Source organism: Brassica rapa, chromosome A07, assembly GCF_000309985.2.
Source record: "Brassica rapa cultivar Chiifu-401-42 chromosome A07, CAAS_Brap_v3.01, whole genome shotgun sequence".
In the NCBI taxonomy this organism is placed as follows: Eukaryota; Viridiplantae; Streptophyta; class Magnoliopsida; order Brassicales; family Brassicaceae; genus Brassica; species Brassica rapa.
In genome coordinates, this window is record NC_024801.2 from 25,917,389 (window position 1) to 25,931,150 (window position 13,762).

The window sequence follows — 13,762 nt, forward strand, 5'->3', positions numbered from 1 at the left end:
TCAACGTCCATGTTAATTATTGCATCCTTTTTTATCTGTTGTCGCTTTACCTTCATTTGTGTAATTGTTAATATCATCACTTTCGTATAACTTTGGACCAGTCTGCGTCTCTTTTATTCTCCTGTTGTTTACTATTTCCACAAATTTTGATTTAAGAAAGCAAATCACTATTTGGTGGGATTTGTATATAACTTTATTGTGATTTTCGCATTGTATGTAATAATAGATTTTAGACCATTTTTATTGAAACTAGCTAAATAAAGTTCTCAAACTCAAACTATAATAAAATATAAATAATCTATAAATTATTGTATTAGATATTTCAAAAATATGAAAACTTTCATTAGTTTGATTTTGAAATGTTCATAATTAAAAATACGCTTTTATTCTTATAATTGATAATTTTTTGTTGGAAATTCTCTATGTAAAATACTTTTTTTTTTATTTAGAAAACATTCAAGTTTGAACTAGCAATATATACTTTTAACAAAAACATACAATATATTAATAAAAAAAAAACGACCACAATTTTGTTCTTTTATACCAATAAAACTTTATGTTTATAGAGTTACCATAAATTTAGTAAACAAATGACTCTTCCTAAAAATAAATTAAACTTAATTGTATAAACTCTGCAATTTTCAAACAAAAAAATATATGATGTGATATTTTTAAGATGATATGTTTTTATATGAAATATATAAGTGTTTATTTTCTAAAGTCATAGATTAAACCATAGAACGTCGCCAAAAAAAAAGAATATTAAACCATAGAAACTACAGTCAGAGACGCATTTGATAATTTGATACTGTGATTAGGTGAACAAAATATCTGTAAACCTTACCACTCATAAAAGATTTTCCACTAATCCAACAAAGAAGAAATTGACAAGAACAGAAAAAATCATCTTTAAATGAAAAGAATAAATCATATCTTTGACCCAAAAGAGAGAATAATTGTTCTAATAATTTCTTCTTTAAGAGGCTTGATCATAAATGAGAAACTTTCGTTATTATACTACTGCAAGTGTGCAACCATACAACCATTCGTGGAGTAGACATATGTAAATACATAAGTAGATGGCTAGACGTTCCAAGTAAAAGAAATAACAGAGCAACTTGCTGTTCTGCTGTTCTTCTCAAGAGTTTGCTGACCCATGATTATAAATTTATAACCTAAATGTTAAAAATAATTTCCTCATAGATCAACTATTACAGACAAAATATAGGAGATAGATCTGTCTATACAAGACTTCAAGATATCGCATAATATTTTATGGACAAAAAAAGGACGCAAAAGATCTAACTGTTGCACACACACAAAAAAAGCCTTCAAGTATTACTATGATTCTATACTTTCATGTCTCGACCGCTCCTTCTTGTTGAGACTTTGCCATGGAGGAAAACTCACCAGAAATGCTTCTCAAGAGCTGTTTACAGTACATGTCTTGCGCTTGAGTCACATTCTTCATACGGTTGGCTCTAACCCAAGCAGGCTCTTCAGGGACAAGACGAGACAGTCCGAATTTGAGAAGCAAGAGGACATGTTCCATGATGAGAATTGCAGCTAGCCCTGGCTCAATCTTCCATTTTCCTTCTTGATCATATAAGCATACCAAGAGCGCCGAGTTGGTGCATATAGACATTACTACTAGAAACTGAAACACATAAGAAAGAAACTATTTAGTGCAGCAAGATGGAGTAATCATTATAATATATGTAAAGGGTTTTTTTTTAATGCTATCCAAGTCACCTGCCATATGTTTAACCAAGCTCCAATTGTTGCAGCGGCACGAGGAAGTGGTCTTCGCAGTGTAACCAATAGCTTCAAAGCATTTGTTCTCATCTCCATTACATTGCTCTGTGTACATCATGTTTCACGTTAAAGTCCATAAGCTAAAGATGAAACGGACAAAATGTTAAGACTCTTACCACTGCAGCAAGGGTAAAAGCAAGAGGGAAGGCACAAGCAAACATCATGATCATTCCAAACTGCAAAGCTAGCTCGAGAAAATCTGCAAATATAAAATGCAAATTTCACATCTCAGATTATTTAGCAGAGACATTTGCAAGCTACATCTAAACATAATCAATCACCAAAGATCATTGACTCTTTAAGTTAAATTACCATCAAAAAGTCCATCTTCAAGCTCTACACCAATGCTTGCTGAATATGTAGGCTTGAAATATTCCTTCTCAACTCTTGATGCTATTAATATCTTCCCTGTTGTTGGTCCACCTTCACTTTTCTTCTTCTTCCTGGCACCAGAAAGCAGTTTTCGACATCGCTCAAGATTTCTAGATTGCATGAATGAAATAAAAGGACGTACCTAGCTCTAAACTTTCTGTAGCTGTACTTAAGGTAAGGCAAAGAACCATCCATCAAAGTCCAGAAAACCTGCAGAAAGATCAAACATATGTAAAGAGTTAAAATCTTCAAAGGAGAGTTTCTAATGAAAAGCATCATGTTTCTTGTTTACCTGTGAGATGATCAACCTTTGGATCAATACTTGTCGAAGTGTCATGAAGTTTCGGTGTAAAAGCACATGATAGAAGATCCCAATGTATGTCTGCATGAAATAGAGCCCAAAAACCTGCAGTGGCAATGGTTAGGGAAGAGGAAACAATGAACTCAGTAAAAACAATGATGTCCCTTACTTTGTAAATCAAGCTGTTAGCTCGATACTCCACACTCTCGTTGATCTCTCGATTTATCAGCTTGACAGATACTTTGCCTCCCAACCGAGTGAGGTACTGAATGATTAGAAGGTAGATAGCTGTCAACAGAAACCTGAAACAATCACAGAAAATTTGTATTCGAGTAAGCTCTCACTTGTAAAGAAAACAATGAGTAAGCTCTCACTTGATTGTATCGGATGTGATGATCTCGTAGATGTGAGCATAGGCCAGCTCAAAGGGAAGTTGGAGGCAGATAATGGTCATGATAACGAGAACATCATTCCTAAACCTCTTGCGGTAAGCAAACCATTCGTATCTTTGGTACGCTTCCTTCTCTTTGAACTTCTCGTTTCCGAGATTCTTTATAAGCTCCTTTGGAAAGGGAAGGGAGCTCCATTCCATTCCAATGAATCTGTATCCTTGACTCGGACCAACTAAATAATTTATCTGCCATCTAATAAAACAAAAAACAATTGGTAAACAATCAACTTATTTGGATGCTATGCATCAGTGTAGGGGGAAGAGAGCCTACCTAGCTAACAAAGCTGCGTTTTTGCGTTTCCAGAACTGAAGAAACAAGGCAGCCCAGAGTATTGTGCTGACAAAGAAACTTGGGAGGACAAGAAACTGCAAGGACCTGACCATAGACAAATTGCAAACAAGGCATGATGTATGTACCATATACCATAAGAGCTTGTAACAAAAATGAGAACTTACCCAAAATCAATCATCTGCACTATAATTCCCAGTAAGGCTGGAAATAGTAACCATCGTGTATACATTCCCAAGAAGGAAAAGTAGACTCCAATCTGTGATTTTGTATATTTAATGAGTTTCCATACAAAAAAAAAAACTTTCTGATATAGCATGTATAGTAAGTTAAGGTTTCTCTATGTGTCTACCTTTGCGCCGAAGTAAGAGTATATCTGATCAATTGGCTGGTTTGTGAAGTTCCACCAGTTTAATGCCCAAGTTTTGAGAAGTTCCTTCCTATTGAGTTCATCTACAAAAGAAGTATGTTCATGTGTGAGAATTTTAAACCATTCTAGAGTCTAGACTGCCTCTATAGCTTACCATGAAGAGGAAACATTTGTTTGATGACGCCTTCTGATTCCAACCTTCTCACTAGTGATTCTCCTGCCGCCCAACAAAACTCTTTGTCGTCGAGTTTCAGTGTAACGTCGTAACCATCACTGTTAACCTGTATTTTCAAGAGTTATTTTGATGTGTTATGAATCAAGAACTGAGACGTTAAAGCAATGGAAGACATGTAACAAGGGATAAATAAGAACCAGAGCTTACAATGCCGTAGAGAAGATGTTGATAGCAATGAAAACGTTCAAACCAGCTGAACAAAGACCCATCAGGTTGCCTGAAGAAAGCCTCAGACCCTTGCACCTCAAAGGGCAAATCAATTCCTGAAAATGATAGATAAGACCATCAAGCATTCAAAATTCTGAAGAACATAAAACGAGGAAAGATCTGTGATACAAATGTTCATAAACAGTTTGAGCTGTTATATACAAAGGAGGAAGCAGTAGTTACCAAGACGAGTAGGTTTACGTATATGAAGCTCAGCTGCTGCACTCCCCAAGGTCTCCAAAGGAGCAGCTACCTGAATTGTGTTGTAGTTAGCTCCAACGTTACTCTACTGATAACAAAAGAGCCAACATAGTATTATACTGAACTAGAGCTAACTAAGTCATCATCAATTTGTTATTTAACATCAAAATTTCACTCTTTCAGGTTCACTCCTCAAATTCAAGACCAGTACTTTTTGTCTGAAAAGAGGACAAATTGGAAAAAAGAACCGACCTTGAGAAACTCATCAGCGAGACCAACGACTCTATCAACAACCATCCCTCTCTTCTTCAGCTCACTAACCAAAACTTCAACACAGTCTCCTTCCTCTTTCTCTTCTCGAACCCTCTTAGGAACCACAATTGCCACCTCGTGAACGATTCGCTCCTCCCCATTTCTCCCATCCATCTCCAAAACCCGAATCACACAACAAAGACGAAAACTTTCGCTTAGTAGCTGAAAAGTTTCTACCTTTTTCTTCAAGATCTGATTCTCACATGCCTTAATGAGTATTATTCACCAAAGCTTCCTCCTTTTTCTCTCACTTTTAATTTACTTTTCTAATTTTCGAGTTTCTGAACCGTAAAAGGGGATCAAGGGTTAACTCGGAACACTTAAGGATGCTCAAAAATTCAGATCGAACTTTAATGCACGTCTCTCGTTGCCCCTACGGTGGGGTTTGCCTCTGCTTCTTGGTTCAAAAAAAACGTATCTGGAAATGGGAAAAGACAAAAGCTTTGGTTTGGTCTGAAAAATTTGGATTGAATTTGATAAGTCATGCAACATTCCATAATGAAGCTCCTTCTGAGTTGGCAACGCTGATGATGAGCGGCGACACATCGGACGGTGCTTAGTCATTCTTGACACGTGTGCCTCCTCCTTTTCCTCTTGATGCGCGCGTGTGACTAAAATGTTAAACCGGGTACTACCAACAATCAGAGTAAACCGGCCAAGTCTGATCTTAATTACGTTAAACCAAAGCTGACTTTTAACATTATCTTTTACTTTATTAAGGGGCCCCACTTAATTCGATTCCTCTCTCTCCTTTCTTCTTCTTCCTCATCTCTCTCTCTTCTACAAAAGAAAAATCCCCAAATTCGAAGAAACCCTAGTTCTCTACCGATAGATCGTAATCGAATTCGGGAGGTGTAGAGGCAACCGATCGACATGGGTAACACAGATAAGCTGATGAATCAGATATTCGATCTGAAATTCACGTCCAAGTCTCTTCAGCGGCAGTCAAGGAAGTGCGAGAAGGAGGAGAAGGCGGAGAAGCTCAAGGTGAAGAAGGCGATCGAGAAGGGGAACATGGATGGTGCTCGGATCTACGCGGAGAACGCTATTCGTAAGCGTAGCGAGCAGATGAACTATCTTCGTCTCGCTTCTCGCCTTGACGCTGTTGTTGCTCGCCTTGACACCCAGGCTAAGATGGCCACCATCACCAAGTCCATGACTAACATCGTTAAATCCCTTGAGTCTTCCCTTGCCACAGGTGTTGTAAAAATGATGTGTTTGATTGAAAGTTCGAGTTTTTTTAGTATTGGTTCTGCCTGTTGATGTGCTGGTGATCAGTGGTTCGGGTTTAGTTTATGCGTGTTGGTTACTACATGTAGATTTGCGTGATTCTTACTGGGTAGACATAAAGGTTTGTTTTTTATGGAAACATAACAAGGGTAGCATGAATGGTAGAGTCTAAGTAGGTTTGTTGTGTTGTTAACAACTTGGGGTTCTTATCTGTTCTCTGTTTCTTTGAATAGGCAATCTGCAGAAGATGTCAGAGACGATGGATTCATTTGAGAAGCAGTTTGTGAACATGGAGGTCCAAGCTGAGTTCATGGAGAACGCCATGGCTGGTTCTACATCATTGTCCACTCCTGAAGGCGACGTCAACAACCTGATGCAGCAGGTAGCAGATGACTATGGTCTTGAAGTTTCTGTTGGACTACCTCAGGCTGCTGGTCATACCATACCTACTGCGACAGAGGAAAAAGTTGATGAGGATGATTTGTCCAGGAGGCTTGCAGAGCTCAAGGCCAGAGGTTGAATCAGCGAACCAACAAACCATGTTTGCTTGGACTATCTGCCACTTTGGACGAGTTCCTTATCATAATGTTACAGCTATTATCCGCAAACACTGACGCATTTGTGTATATTGCTCATTTTGAGATATGTTTTGTTTATCAACTTTATATAAAACAAACCTTCGTGTGTTCAATGGTATGCTTTTGAGTTGTGCAACAAAAACATTTCTTTTCGAGTCACGTTTGGCTTCATTGTCTAGGATAACTTCAAGAAGAAACATGTAGATGGAAAATAGTGCCAAGTCTTCACATAGTATGTATTGTATATATTGCCATATGAACAAGTCATTTGCGTTTTGACACAGTAAAGCTTGAAACTTGACTTTAATAGCTACTCTGAGCTAGATCAGCTATAGATGAACGCACTGAACTCTATGTTTACATGAATTAACTGGAGTCCAATGAAAAAATGAACAATGAATAGACTAAACAGTAGAAGTACCTAACAGAGAATTATAGGAGAACACACGGCCAAAGAACCAGTAAACTAATCCAGAACATGCTATCAAGCTCATCTTGTATCTCACTAGTATCTCATTCTCTCTCTCAGCATCTGCAACCCCATGTACCTGCAATTATAATCATATGGAAAGTTGACTGCTTGTCTAACCAAAAGCATTGGTAAATGTATCAAAGCGTGCAATCTTTTGACAGTTTTTTTTACCTTCCAAGCATCATCAAGGTAGCTTGTGGATTAGTCCCTGGAGAGATACTGAAGGTTGATCCATCCACAATTCTAAGAGAACCAACGCCATTGACTTTAAGATCAGAGTTCACTACTTTCCCCACAACGCAACCACCATGGTAATGCCAGATCGTGCTCACAGTACGTCTGCAGAAATCTGCCATCACCAGATCATTTGACTGGTCCAAAGGTAACGGCACCCCAACGAACCTGAACCTACGGCTCCCAAACCATTCCCTGAACATGAAGTCCTGCATAGCTCTGCTCCTTAGTATCTCCCCAATCTTCCTAGTCCCATTGACACACCTCTCAAGATCCTGTGGGTCACTGAAGTAGTTGAACCTAACAACTGGGTTAATCCTCACATCAGTCGAAGCCAACCTTAGCGAACCAACGGAAACTGGACCAAGGATCTTCTCCATTATAGTTGTCACAGGAACGTAAAGAGGAGAAGCCGGAGCTCTTATGAAAACAGAACGTAGAGGCGACGCAAAGGGGATAACAGTGGAAGCAGCCTCAAGAAAAGCACCTTCCTCAGTAATACCAACGACTTGTATCAACGAGTTCTCCATCGGAACGGGTGGAACAATGGAGATACCATTCCTCGGGTTATCATACACAAAGTCCCCCACATTAGGCAAGTCATGAGCCACAGGGATCCCCCAAGTCGAAAGATAACTCCTTGGACCAATCCCGCTAAGAAGCATCAACTGTGGAGTACCGAGCGAGCCAGCAGAGAGTATCACCTCTCCTCTATCCCGTATCATCGCGTGATGGTAACGTCCAAGCTGATCACGGTACACAACTCCAATAGCAGAGACATTACAACCCGAATCACTCGGAGAAGAAGCTAGCAACACTCTCTCCACAGTAGCGTAAACAGCAACTCTAATGTTTGAGTTTCTTGCGTACCTAAGAAGATCCGCAGAGCTGTGTCTCCTCCCAGCGCGATCAAAAGTCGAACCACCGATCTTAGTCCCAACTTTATGCTCCAACGTGAATCCGTTAAAGGGATGCACACCGATCTCAAGCAACGCATCCCTTATCGCAGACTGCCACGTCCTCAGCTGAGGTCTAAAGACAATAGCTCTCTCCACCCATTCGTAAGACTGATTAACCGTCGTGAGATCCCAATCGAGACCTGAGTTATCAAAGAACTGTTTATCAGCTCGGCTGTAGAACCCGGCGTTGATCGCGCTGCTTCCTCCGAGAACGCGGCCTCTAGCGTTGGGGACGCCTTCCTCGGAGACGAAGGACTGAGCCGGGGAGTCGAAGCTGTTGACGTCGGTGAGTGTTGTCAAGAAACCGTCGTGCGACATCACGTTGGGTCTGTTGTAAGGGACACCGCCGCGCTCGAGGAGGAGGACGCGGAAGGATTGGGATAGCGTGGCGGCGAGTGGACATCCCGCCGTTCCTCCGCCGACGATTATGTAGTCGTAGTAATCCTCCGACGCGAAGTCTGTTGCGTTCGTCACGAATCGCATGAAGTTGGGAGCTGCAACCAAAACGAAACTATTGATCATCGCTTTCTAGAGATTCTTATGAAGGTTCTTGGAAAACTTACGGCGATTAGCGCGTGGCCTTGCGTTGGAGAGAGAAGCTGCGCCGAGAAGAAGAAGCACCACCGTGTAGAGAAGATAACGATCCATCCGCTTACTCATTCTCGCTCGTCGGTAGAAAGAAAATTAAATTTTCCCGGGAAAGAGGATTTTCTTAGTTAGAATGAGAAACAGAGCGGAAGAAGTTTGTTTTTAACGAAGACTCAAAGTTAACTGCTTTTATCGAGTGTTTCTCAGCTCTCGAACTCATCGGTGTAACTACGATATAAAAGCACTAGCCATCAGATCAAGTAGAGATCAACGGTTATCAAGAGAAGTTACCATGAGCCTCGCAGCAGCGGATAATAACCGTCTCAAGCGTTTTCAGCGCCACAAATTTGCACAACGTCGTCGTATTGCAGCCGGTCGTGGGTCGTTAATCAAAATCCGGTTTACTCCGGTTATGAAAGATAACAAAATCTGCTGACGTGTCATGAAGTGCGGATTAGACTCATCACTGAACAACTTTAACGGTTAAACCACAGAGAGATAGAGAGAGAAAGCAAAAATGGCGATGGCGATGTTACCGGCGCTCTTCTCTTCTCCCTCGATTCTCACCAGAAGAGTCAGATGCGGAGCCACCGCGAAAAGCGGCGGCGCACTCTCGTCTGCATCTCCCGACTCCGACCCTAGGAGAGGCGTCTCCGTCTATAAACCCAAGTCGTACGAAGTTCTAGTCTCTGACGCCGCGAACTCTCTCGCCTTCGCTCTCCAGGAATCCAAATCTCGTTTGGAAATCGATTTCCCGTAAACATCCTCTTCCCTCTTTCATCTGAATTGTACAATAGCTCGTTTCTGATGATCTGTTCTTCTGCAGACCTTTGCCCAGTAGCATTTCTTCATACAAGGTCTGTTTCCATGTTATCAATGAGACTGTTCGTGTTCTAGCTTCGTTTTAGCGTATTTGTGTGATTGATTGTGTAGGGCTCTTCAGACGATTTCATTGATGCCAACATACAACTGGCTTTGTCTGTTGTACGGAAGCTTCAGGAGAAAGTAGAGACTAGAGCGTGCATTGTAATCTATCTCTTTACTTGATTAGTCATCCTTGTTGTTTGCTACTCTCTGACTTATTTGTACATCAATAATCTCTGCTTCAGGTCTTTCCTGATAAGCCTGAGAAACGCAGAGCTTCCCAACTCTTCAAAGCAGCGTTTGATTCGGTATAGCAAAGGAGCTTCTTTTTTTGCTGCATTTTTTGAGATATTGAACACACTTGATGATTAACAACGGCTTGATTTCTTTTGTGTGTGTTTTCATCAGATTGATGGAATAAGTATCCGTTCTCTAGATGATATACCTGGCACTTCTGTCACCAATTTCTTCAGGTCTATAAGGAGTACTTTGGACTTTGATTTTGAAGATGAAAACGAAGGTATAGCTACACAGTTCTTTCTTTATTTTTCGCAAGTTCTTTTTGCTTATGTAAACAGATGGTTTATTGCATTTTTTTCTCATGAGGATTATGTGTTCCCACAGGTAGTTGGGAGCCCAAGGAGCCACCGACCCTTTATATGTTTATCAATTGCAGCACTCGAGAACTCTCTGTTATAGAGCAGTTTGTGGTATTTGATTCCTTTCATCCTTTCTTGTTTCAGTAATTTTGATTTTTTTTCTTCCTTTGTGCCTTCTTATTCAATTGTAATCTGTAAGTTATTGGTGTATACATGCAGGAAAACTTTGCCAGCTCAACCCCAGCTCTTCTTTTTAATCTTGAGCTAGATACCTTACGGTATTTCTTACACCTCATTTTCATGTGTAACTCAATTTCTCTCGGTTTCCTCATTTCTGGTAACAACTGAACTTTAGTGCAGTGCTGACCTAGGGCTACTTGGCTTTCCCCCTAAAGATCTGCACTACCGGTTTCTTTCTCAGTTTGTTCCCGTCTTTTATATCCGAATCAGAGAGTATTCAAAGGTACTTGCCAATTAGGATGATAATTTCTCAGCAGATCTTTCTTGACTAGCTGCATAAATGAAGCATTATAATAGTTGTTTGTGTTTGCTTGACTAAGACAGTGGCAGTGGCACCATATGTGTTGAACTACAACGGAGCACTTTTTCGACAATATCCTGGTAAATGCTAAAATGTTCTTTCACGGGAATAAATGTGTAGTGTTGCCAATTTATGTTGAACCTATCGGTATTATGTGATACTTGTCTCTCTATCAAATATGCGGAACCATTGTCAATACCAGTGACCATAACTGTCTATCCATGTCTGATATGAAATTTTTCATTGCAGGGCCATGGCAGGTGATGCTTAAGCAGTCAGATGGTTCATTTGCGTGTGTTGCAGAAAGCCCAACTCGTTTCACCCTGGGTGAAGTATGTGCATTCATCTTTTGTGTTTAGTGATTTTTAAATTTTAACCCAGCCTCTGAAAAAGAAGTAACAAGCTCTGATGGATGTGGATGCAAACAGACGAAGGAAGAGCTGTTGCAGGTTCTAGGACTACAAGAAGAGAAAGGAAGCTCACTTGAGTTCCTGCGCAGGGGCTACAAGGTTTTTGCACATTGGTTTAGATTGTGTTCTGTGTTTCATGAATGAGAACATAGTATTTTAAACTGGTCCGAAACTAATGGTGTCGCAGGCAGCAACTTGGTGGGAAGAAGATGTGGATCTTGAGTTATCATCTAATTGGCGTAACTAAATGGTGGTCAAGTCATGGTGGATGCACACCTTTAGTAAGTTTCACAAAATCTCCCGAGATTGCGATATTTACACCTGTATATGTGCAACATTGATGAGAATGATAAACAATAGTTTGGAAATGTTTTACTCAGTCTAATAACCTTTGAATAATCAGAGGAAATTCCAAAGAAACTATATAAAGAGATATCTACAATTTAGGTAAGAATATATATACTTACCATTCTCTCCGTAATTTAATGCACAACGATGGATTTCTTTCCTCTGCTGAATAACGTCTTCTTCATTGAAAAGCTGTTATAAATGCAGTTCAAGCGTTTCTGATTTTCTTCTAATAATGGCATTAATCAAATCTTGTAATATTAGTCAATACCAATCAATCAAGTTCTATCCTTTTAGTCCTCTTATCATTATCCTCTCGCCCTCCATTTTGGTGAGAGTTTAGATTTCAATACTGGTTTATGATCTTGAAGTCTAAGATGAAGAATCTTGTGTTGTTCAAAACTCTTTTGCTTTTCTGTCTCGTTTTCTCGACCCGTATAGTGTCTATCTCCTGTCTAAATTCAGATGGGTTAGCTCTCCTCTCCCTTCGGAAGAATTTGGACAAAGTGCCACCGGAATTAACCTCGACATGGAAGGCAAACTCACCTGAAGCCACTCCATGTAAATGGTTTGGTATCACCTGTGATGATTCCAAGAAGGTTACCTCTCTCAACTTCACCGGCTCAGGGGTTTCAGGGCAGTTGGGTCCTGAGATTGGGCAACTCACAAGCTTAGAGATTTTGGATGTGAGTTCCAACGATCTCTCGGGGATCATACCTTCCAGTCTAGGTAACTGCACCTCACTCGTGTATATTGATGTGTCTGAGAATAAGTTCTCTGGTAAGATCCCAGATACTCTAGGTAGCTTGAAAAGCTTGGCTGATCTGTATCTTTACAGCAACTCCCTAACCGGTGAATTGCCTAAATCCTTGTTTCAAATTCCGGCCTTGAATTATCTGCATGTTGAGCATAACAACCTGACCGGTTCAATCCCTCAAAATGTTGGTGAGGCTAAGGAGATTCTGGAGCTGCGTTTGTTCGACAATCAGTTCTCCGGTACAATCCCTGAGTCAATTGGGAACTGCAGGAAGCTGGAGGTTCTGTATTTGCACGAGAACAAGTTGGTTGGTTCATTGCCTGAAAGTCTCAATCTTCTGGAGAATCTCACTGACCTGTTTGTTGCTAACAACAGTCTCAGTGGAACAGTTCGGTTTGGTTCAACCAAATGCAAGAAGCTGGTGACGTTGGACTTCTCATACAATCAATTCGAAGGCGGTGTCCCTCCTGAACTGGGCAATTGCAGTAGCCTTGACGCCTTGGTCATTATAAAATGCAACTTGTCAGGTACAATCCCTTCATCATTGGGTATGTTGAAGAATCTCACGGTTCTCAACCTTTCCGAGAATCGTCTCTCCGAAAGCATCCCAGCGGAGATAGGAGACTGCAGCAGCTTGAGCACGTTGAAGCTCAACGATAACCAGCTCGGAGGTGAGCTACCAAGCGCATTAGGTAAGCTACAGAAGCTAGAAAGCCTGGAGCTATTCGAAAACCGGTTTTCGGGTGAGATTCCTATTGAGATATGGAAGATTCAGAGTCTCACTCAGTTGCTAGTTTATAAAAACAATCTCACAGGAAACCTCCCTGTGGAAATAACCAAGCTCAAGAATCTAAGGATCGTTACGATCTTCAACAACAGCTTCAGTGGAGTAATACCACCTGGTTTAGGTCTGAACAGCAACTTAGAGATTCTAGACTTCATCGGTAACAAACTCACAGGAGAGATACCTCCAAATCTCTGCCATGGCAATAAGCTGACAGTGTTTAACTTAGGATCAAACCAGCTTCACGGTAACATACCAGCATCTGTTGCTCAGTGCAAGTCTCTAAGCAGACTCATCCTTAGAGACAACAACCTTTCAGGTCCTCTTCCTGTGTTTTCTCAGAACCAAGATCTCTCGTTTCTCGATCTGAACAGCAACAACTTCGAAGGACCAATCCCTAGTGGCCTCGGAAGCTGTAGGAAACTCACGGCCATCAACCTGTCACGAAACAAGCTCACGGGTGCTATTCCTCCAGTACTTGGGAATCTACAGAAGCTTAGATACTTGAACCTTGGGGTTAACTCGTTAACCGGTTTGGTTCCTCCAAAGTTTAGTAACTGGAAAGAGTTAACCACTTTGATTCTGTCCGGTAACCGGTTTTCAGGATTCGTTCCGCCGGACCGCGGCACTTAGAGTAAAAGAAAACAGCAATATATCGGAACTTTACAATAAATTTGTATTGTACATTCTCCATAATGTTTTACTACAATATGAAAATGAATAAGTACGGCTGTCTGAAAGTGCTTTTTATTAAAAACCAACGTTGACCATTTTCAGACAAGCGTACTTGTTCATTTTCACCGAAAAAGACGTTGGTTTTTAATTACATGACTCAATCTTCTTAC

At 40.6% G+C, this 13,762-nt stretch overlaps 5 protein-coding genes across 5 annotated transcripts; 3 read left to right on the forward strand and 2 right to left on the reverse strand.

Annotated features, from left to right (window-relative positions):
* Positions 1 to 1,149: 1,149 nt before the first annotated feature.
* Positions 1,150 to 5,032, reverse strand: LOC103831792 (anoctamin-like protein At1g73020). Its single transcript, XM_009107709.3, has 15 exons — positions 4,494 to 5,032; positions 4,224 to 4,293; positions 3,981 to 4,096; positions 3,753 to 3,879; positions 3,581 to 3,681; positions 3,396 to 3,487; positions 3,211 to 3,315; positions 2,863 to 3,132; positions 2,658 to 2,790; positions 2,480 to 2,593; positions 2,330 to 2,397; positions 2,128 to 2,258; positions 1,932 to 2,014; positions 1,753 to 1,860; positions 1,150 to 1,657 (listed from the first exon to the last, which is right to left on the reverse strand). Exons 1-15 carry the CDS (start codon positions 4,665 to 4,667, stop codon positions 1,358 to 1,360), a joined length of 1,992 nt encoding a protein of 663 aa, XP_009105957.1. The 5' UTR covers positions 4,668 to 5,032; the 3' UTR covers positions 1,150 to 1,357.
* A 258-nt stretch (positions 5,033 to 5,290) lies between these two features.
* LOC103831794 (ESCRT-related protein CHMP1B) lies at positions 5,291 to 6,516 on the forward strand. Its single transcript, XM_009107711.3, has 2 exons — positions 5,291 to 5,751; positions 6,017 to 6,516. The coding sequence occupies exons 1-2, from the start codon at positions 5,427 to 5,429 to the stop codon at positions 6,301 to 6,303; spliced, it is 612 nt and encodes a 203-aa protein (XP_009105959.1). The 5' UTR covers positions 5,291 to 5,426; the 3' UTR covers positions 6,304 to 6,516.
* Positions 6,517 to 6,658: 142 nt separating this feature from the next.
* Positions 6,659 to 8,949, reverse strand: LOC103831793 ((R)-mandelonitrile lyase-like). The gene is made up of 3 exons (XM_009107710.3): positions 8,590 to 8,949; positions 7,005 to 8,520; positions 6,659 to 6,909 (listed from the first exon to the last, which is right to left on the reverse strand). The coding sequence occupies exons 1-3, from the start codon at positions 8,684 to 8,686 to the stop codon at positions 6,867 to 6,869; spliced, it is 1,656 nt and encodes a 551-aa protein (XP_009105958.1). The 5' UTR covers positions 8,687 to 8,949; the 3' UTR covers positions 6,659 to 6,866.
* A 122-nt stretch (positions 8,950 to 9,071) lies between these two features.
* Positions 9,072 to 11,482, forward strand: LOC103831796 (protein LOW PSII ACCUMULATION 3, chloroplastic). The gene is made up of 12 exons (XM_009107713.3): positions 9,072 to 9,370; positions 9,441 to 9,471; positions 9,548 to 9,640; positions 9,724 to 9,786; positions 9,887 to 9,998; positions 10,103 to 10,188; positions 10,297 to 10,355; positions 10,438 to 10,540; positions 10,638 to 10,698; positions 10,868 to 10,950; positions 11,047 to 11,127; positions 11,216 to 11,482. The coding sequence occupies exons 1-12, from the start codon at positions 9,132 to 9,134 to the stop codon at positions 11,273 to 11,275; spliced, it is 1,071 nt and encodes a 356-aa protein (XP_009105961.1). The 5' UTR covers positions 9,072 to 9,131; the 3' UTR covers positions 11,276 to 11,482.
* A 271-nt stretch (positions 11,483 to 11,753) lies between these two features.
* On the forward strand, positions 11,754 to 13,652 carry LOC103831795 (leucine-rich repeat receptor-like protein kinase PEPR1). The gene has a single exon (XM_009107712.3). The coding sequence runs from the start codon at positions 11,754 to 11,756 to the stop codon at positions 13,548 to 13,550; it is 1,797 nt and encodes a 598-aa protein (XP_009105960.2). The 3' UTR covers positions 13,551 to 13,652.
* Positions 13,653 to 13,762: the final 110 nt, after the last annotated feature.

What these genes read in the sequence shown, in the direction of transcription:
- LOC103831793 (XM_009107710.3), bottom strand. Translation starts at nt 8,686, where the DNA reads ATGAGTAAGCGGATGGATCGTTATCTTCTCTACACGGTGGTGCTTCTT. An exon ending in AAGGCCACGCGCTAATCGCC is followed by an intron (nt 8,521 to 8,589) that starts GTAAGTTTTCCA and finishes TTTTGGTTGCAG; the next exon opens with CTCCCAACTTCATGCGATTC. An exon ending in ACCTTGATGATGCTTGGAAG is followed by an intron (nt 6,910 to 7,004) that starts GTAAAAAAAACT and finishes TTATAATTGCAG; the next exon opens with GTACATGGGGTTGCAGATGC.
- LOC103831794 (XM_009107711.3), top strand. Translation starts at nt 5,427, where the DNA reads ATGGGTAACACAGATAAGCTGATGAATCAGATATTCGATCTGAAATTC. An exon ending in TGAGTCTTCCCTTGCCACAG is followed by an intron (nt 5,752 to 6,016) that starts GTGTTGTAAAAA and finishes TTCTTTGAATAG; the next exon opens with GCAATCTGCAGAAGATGTCA.
- LOC103831795 (XM_009107712.3), top strand. Translation starts at nt 11,754, where the DNA reads ATGAAGAATCTTGTGTTGTTCAAAACTCTTTTGCTTTTCTGTCTCGTT.
- LOC103831796 (XM_009107713.3), top strand. Translation starts at nt 9,132, where the DNA reads ATGGCGATGGCGATGTTACCGGCGCTCTTCTCTTCTCCCTCGATTCTC. An exon ending in TCAAAGCAGCGTTTGATTCG is followed by an intron (nt 9,787 to 9,886) that starts GTATAGCAAAGG and finishes TGTTTTCATCAG; the next exon opens with ATTGATGGAATAAGTATCCG. An exon ending in ACTTTTTCGACAATATCCTG is followed by an intron (nt 10,699 to 10,867) that starts GTAAATGCTAAA and finishes TTTTCATTGCAG; the next exon opens with GGCCATGGCAGGTGATGCTT.
- LOC103831792 (XM_009107709.3), bottom strand. Translation starts at nt 4,667, where the DNA reads ATGGATGGGAGAAATGGGGAGGAGCGAATCGTTCACGAGGTGGCAATT. An exon ending in CTTTTACCCTTGCTGCAGTG is followed by an intron (nt 1,861 to 1,931) that starts GTAAGAGTCTTA and finishes TGATGTACACAG; the next exon opens with AGCAATGTAATGGAGATGAG. An exon ending in CTTGGTTAAACATATGGCAG is followed by an intron (nt 1,658 to 1,752) that starts GTGACTTGGATA and finishes TATGTGTTTCAG; the next exon opens with TTTCTAGTAGTAATGTCTAT.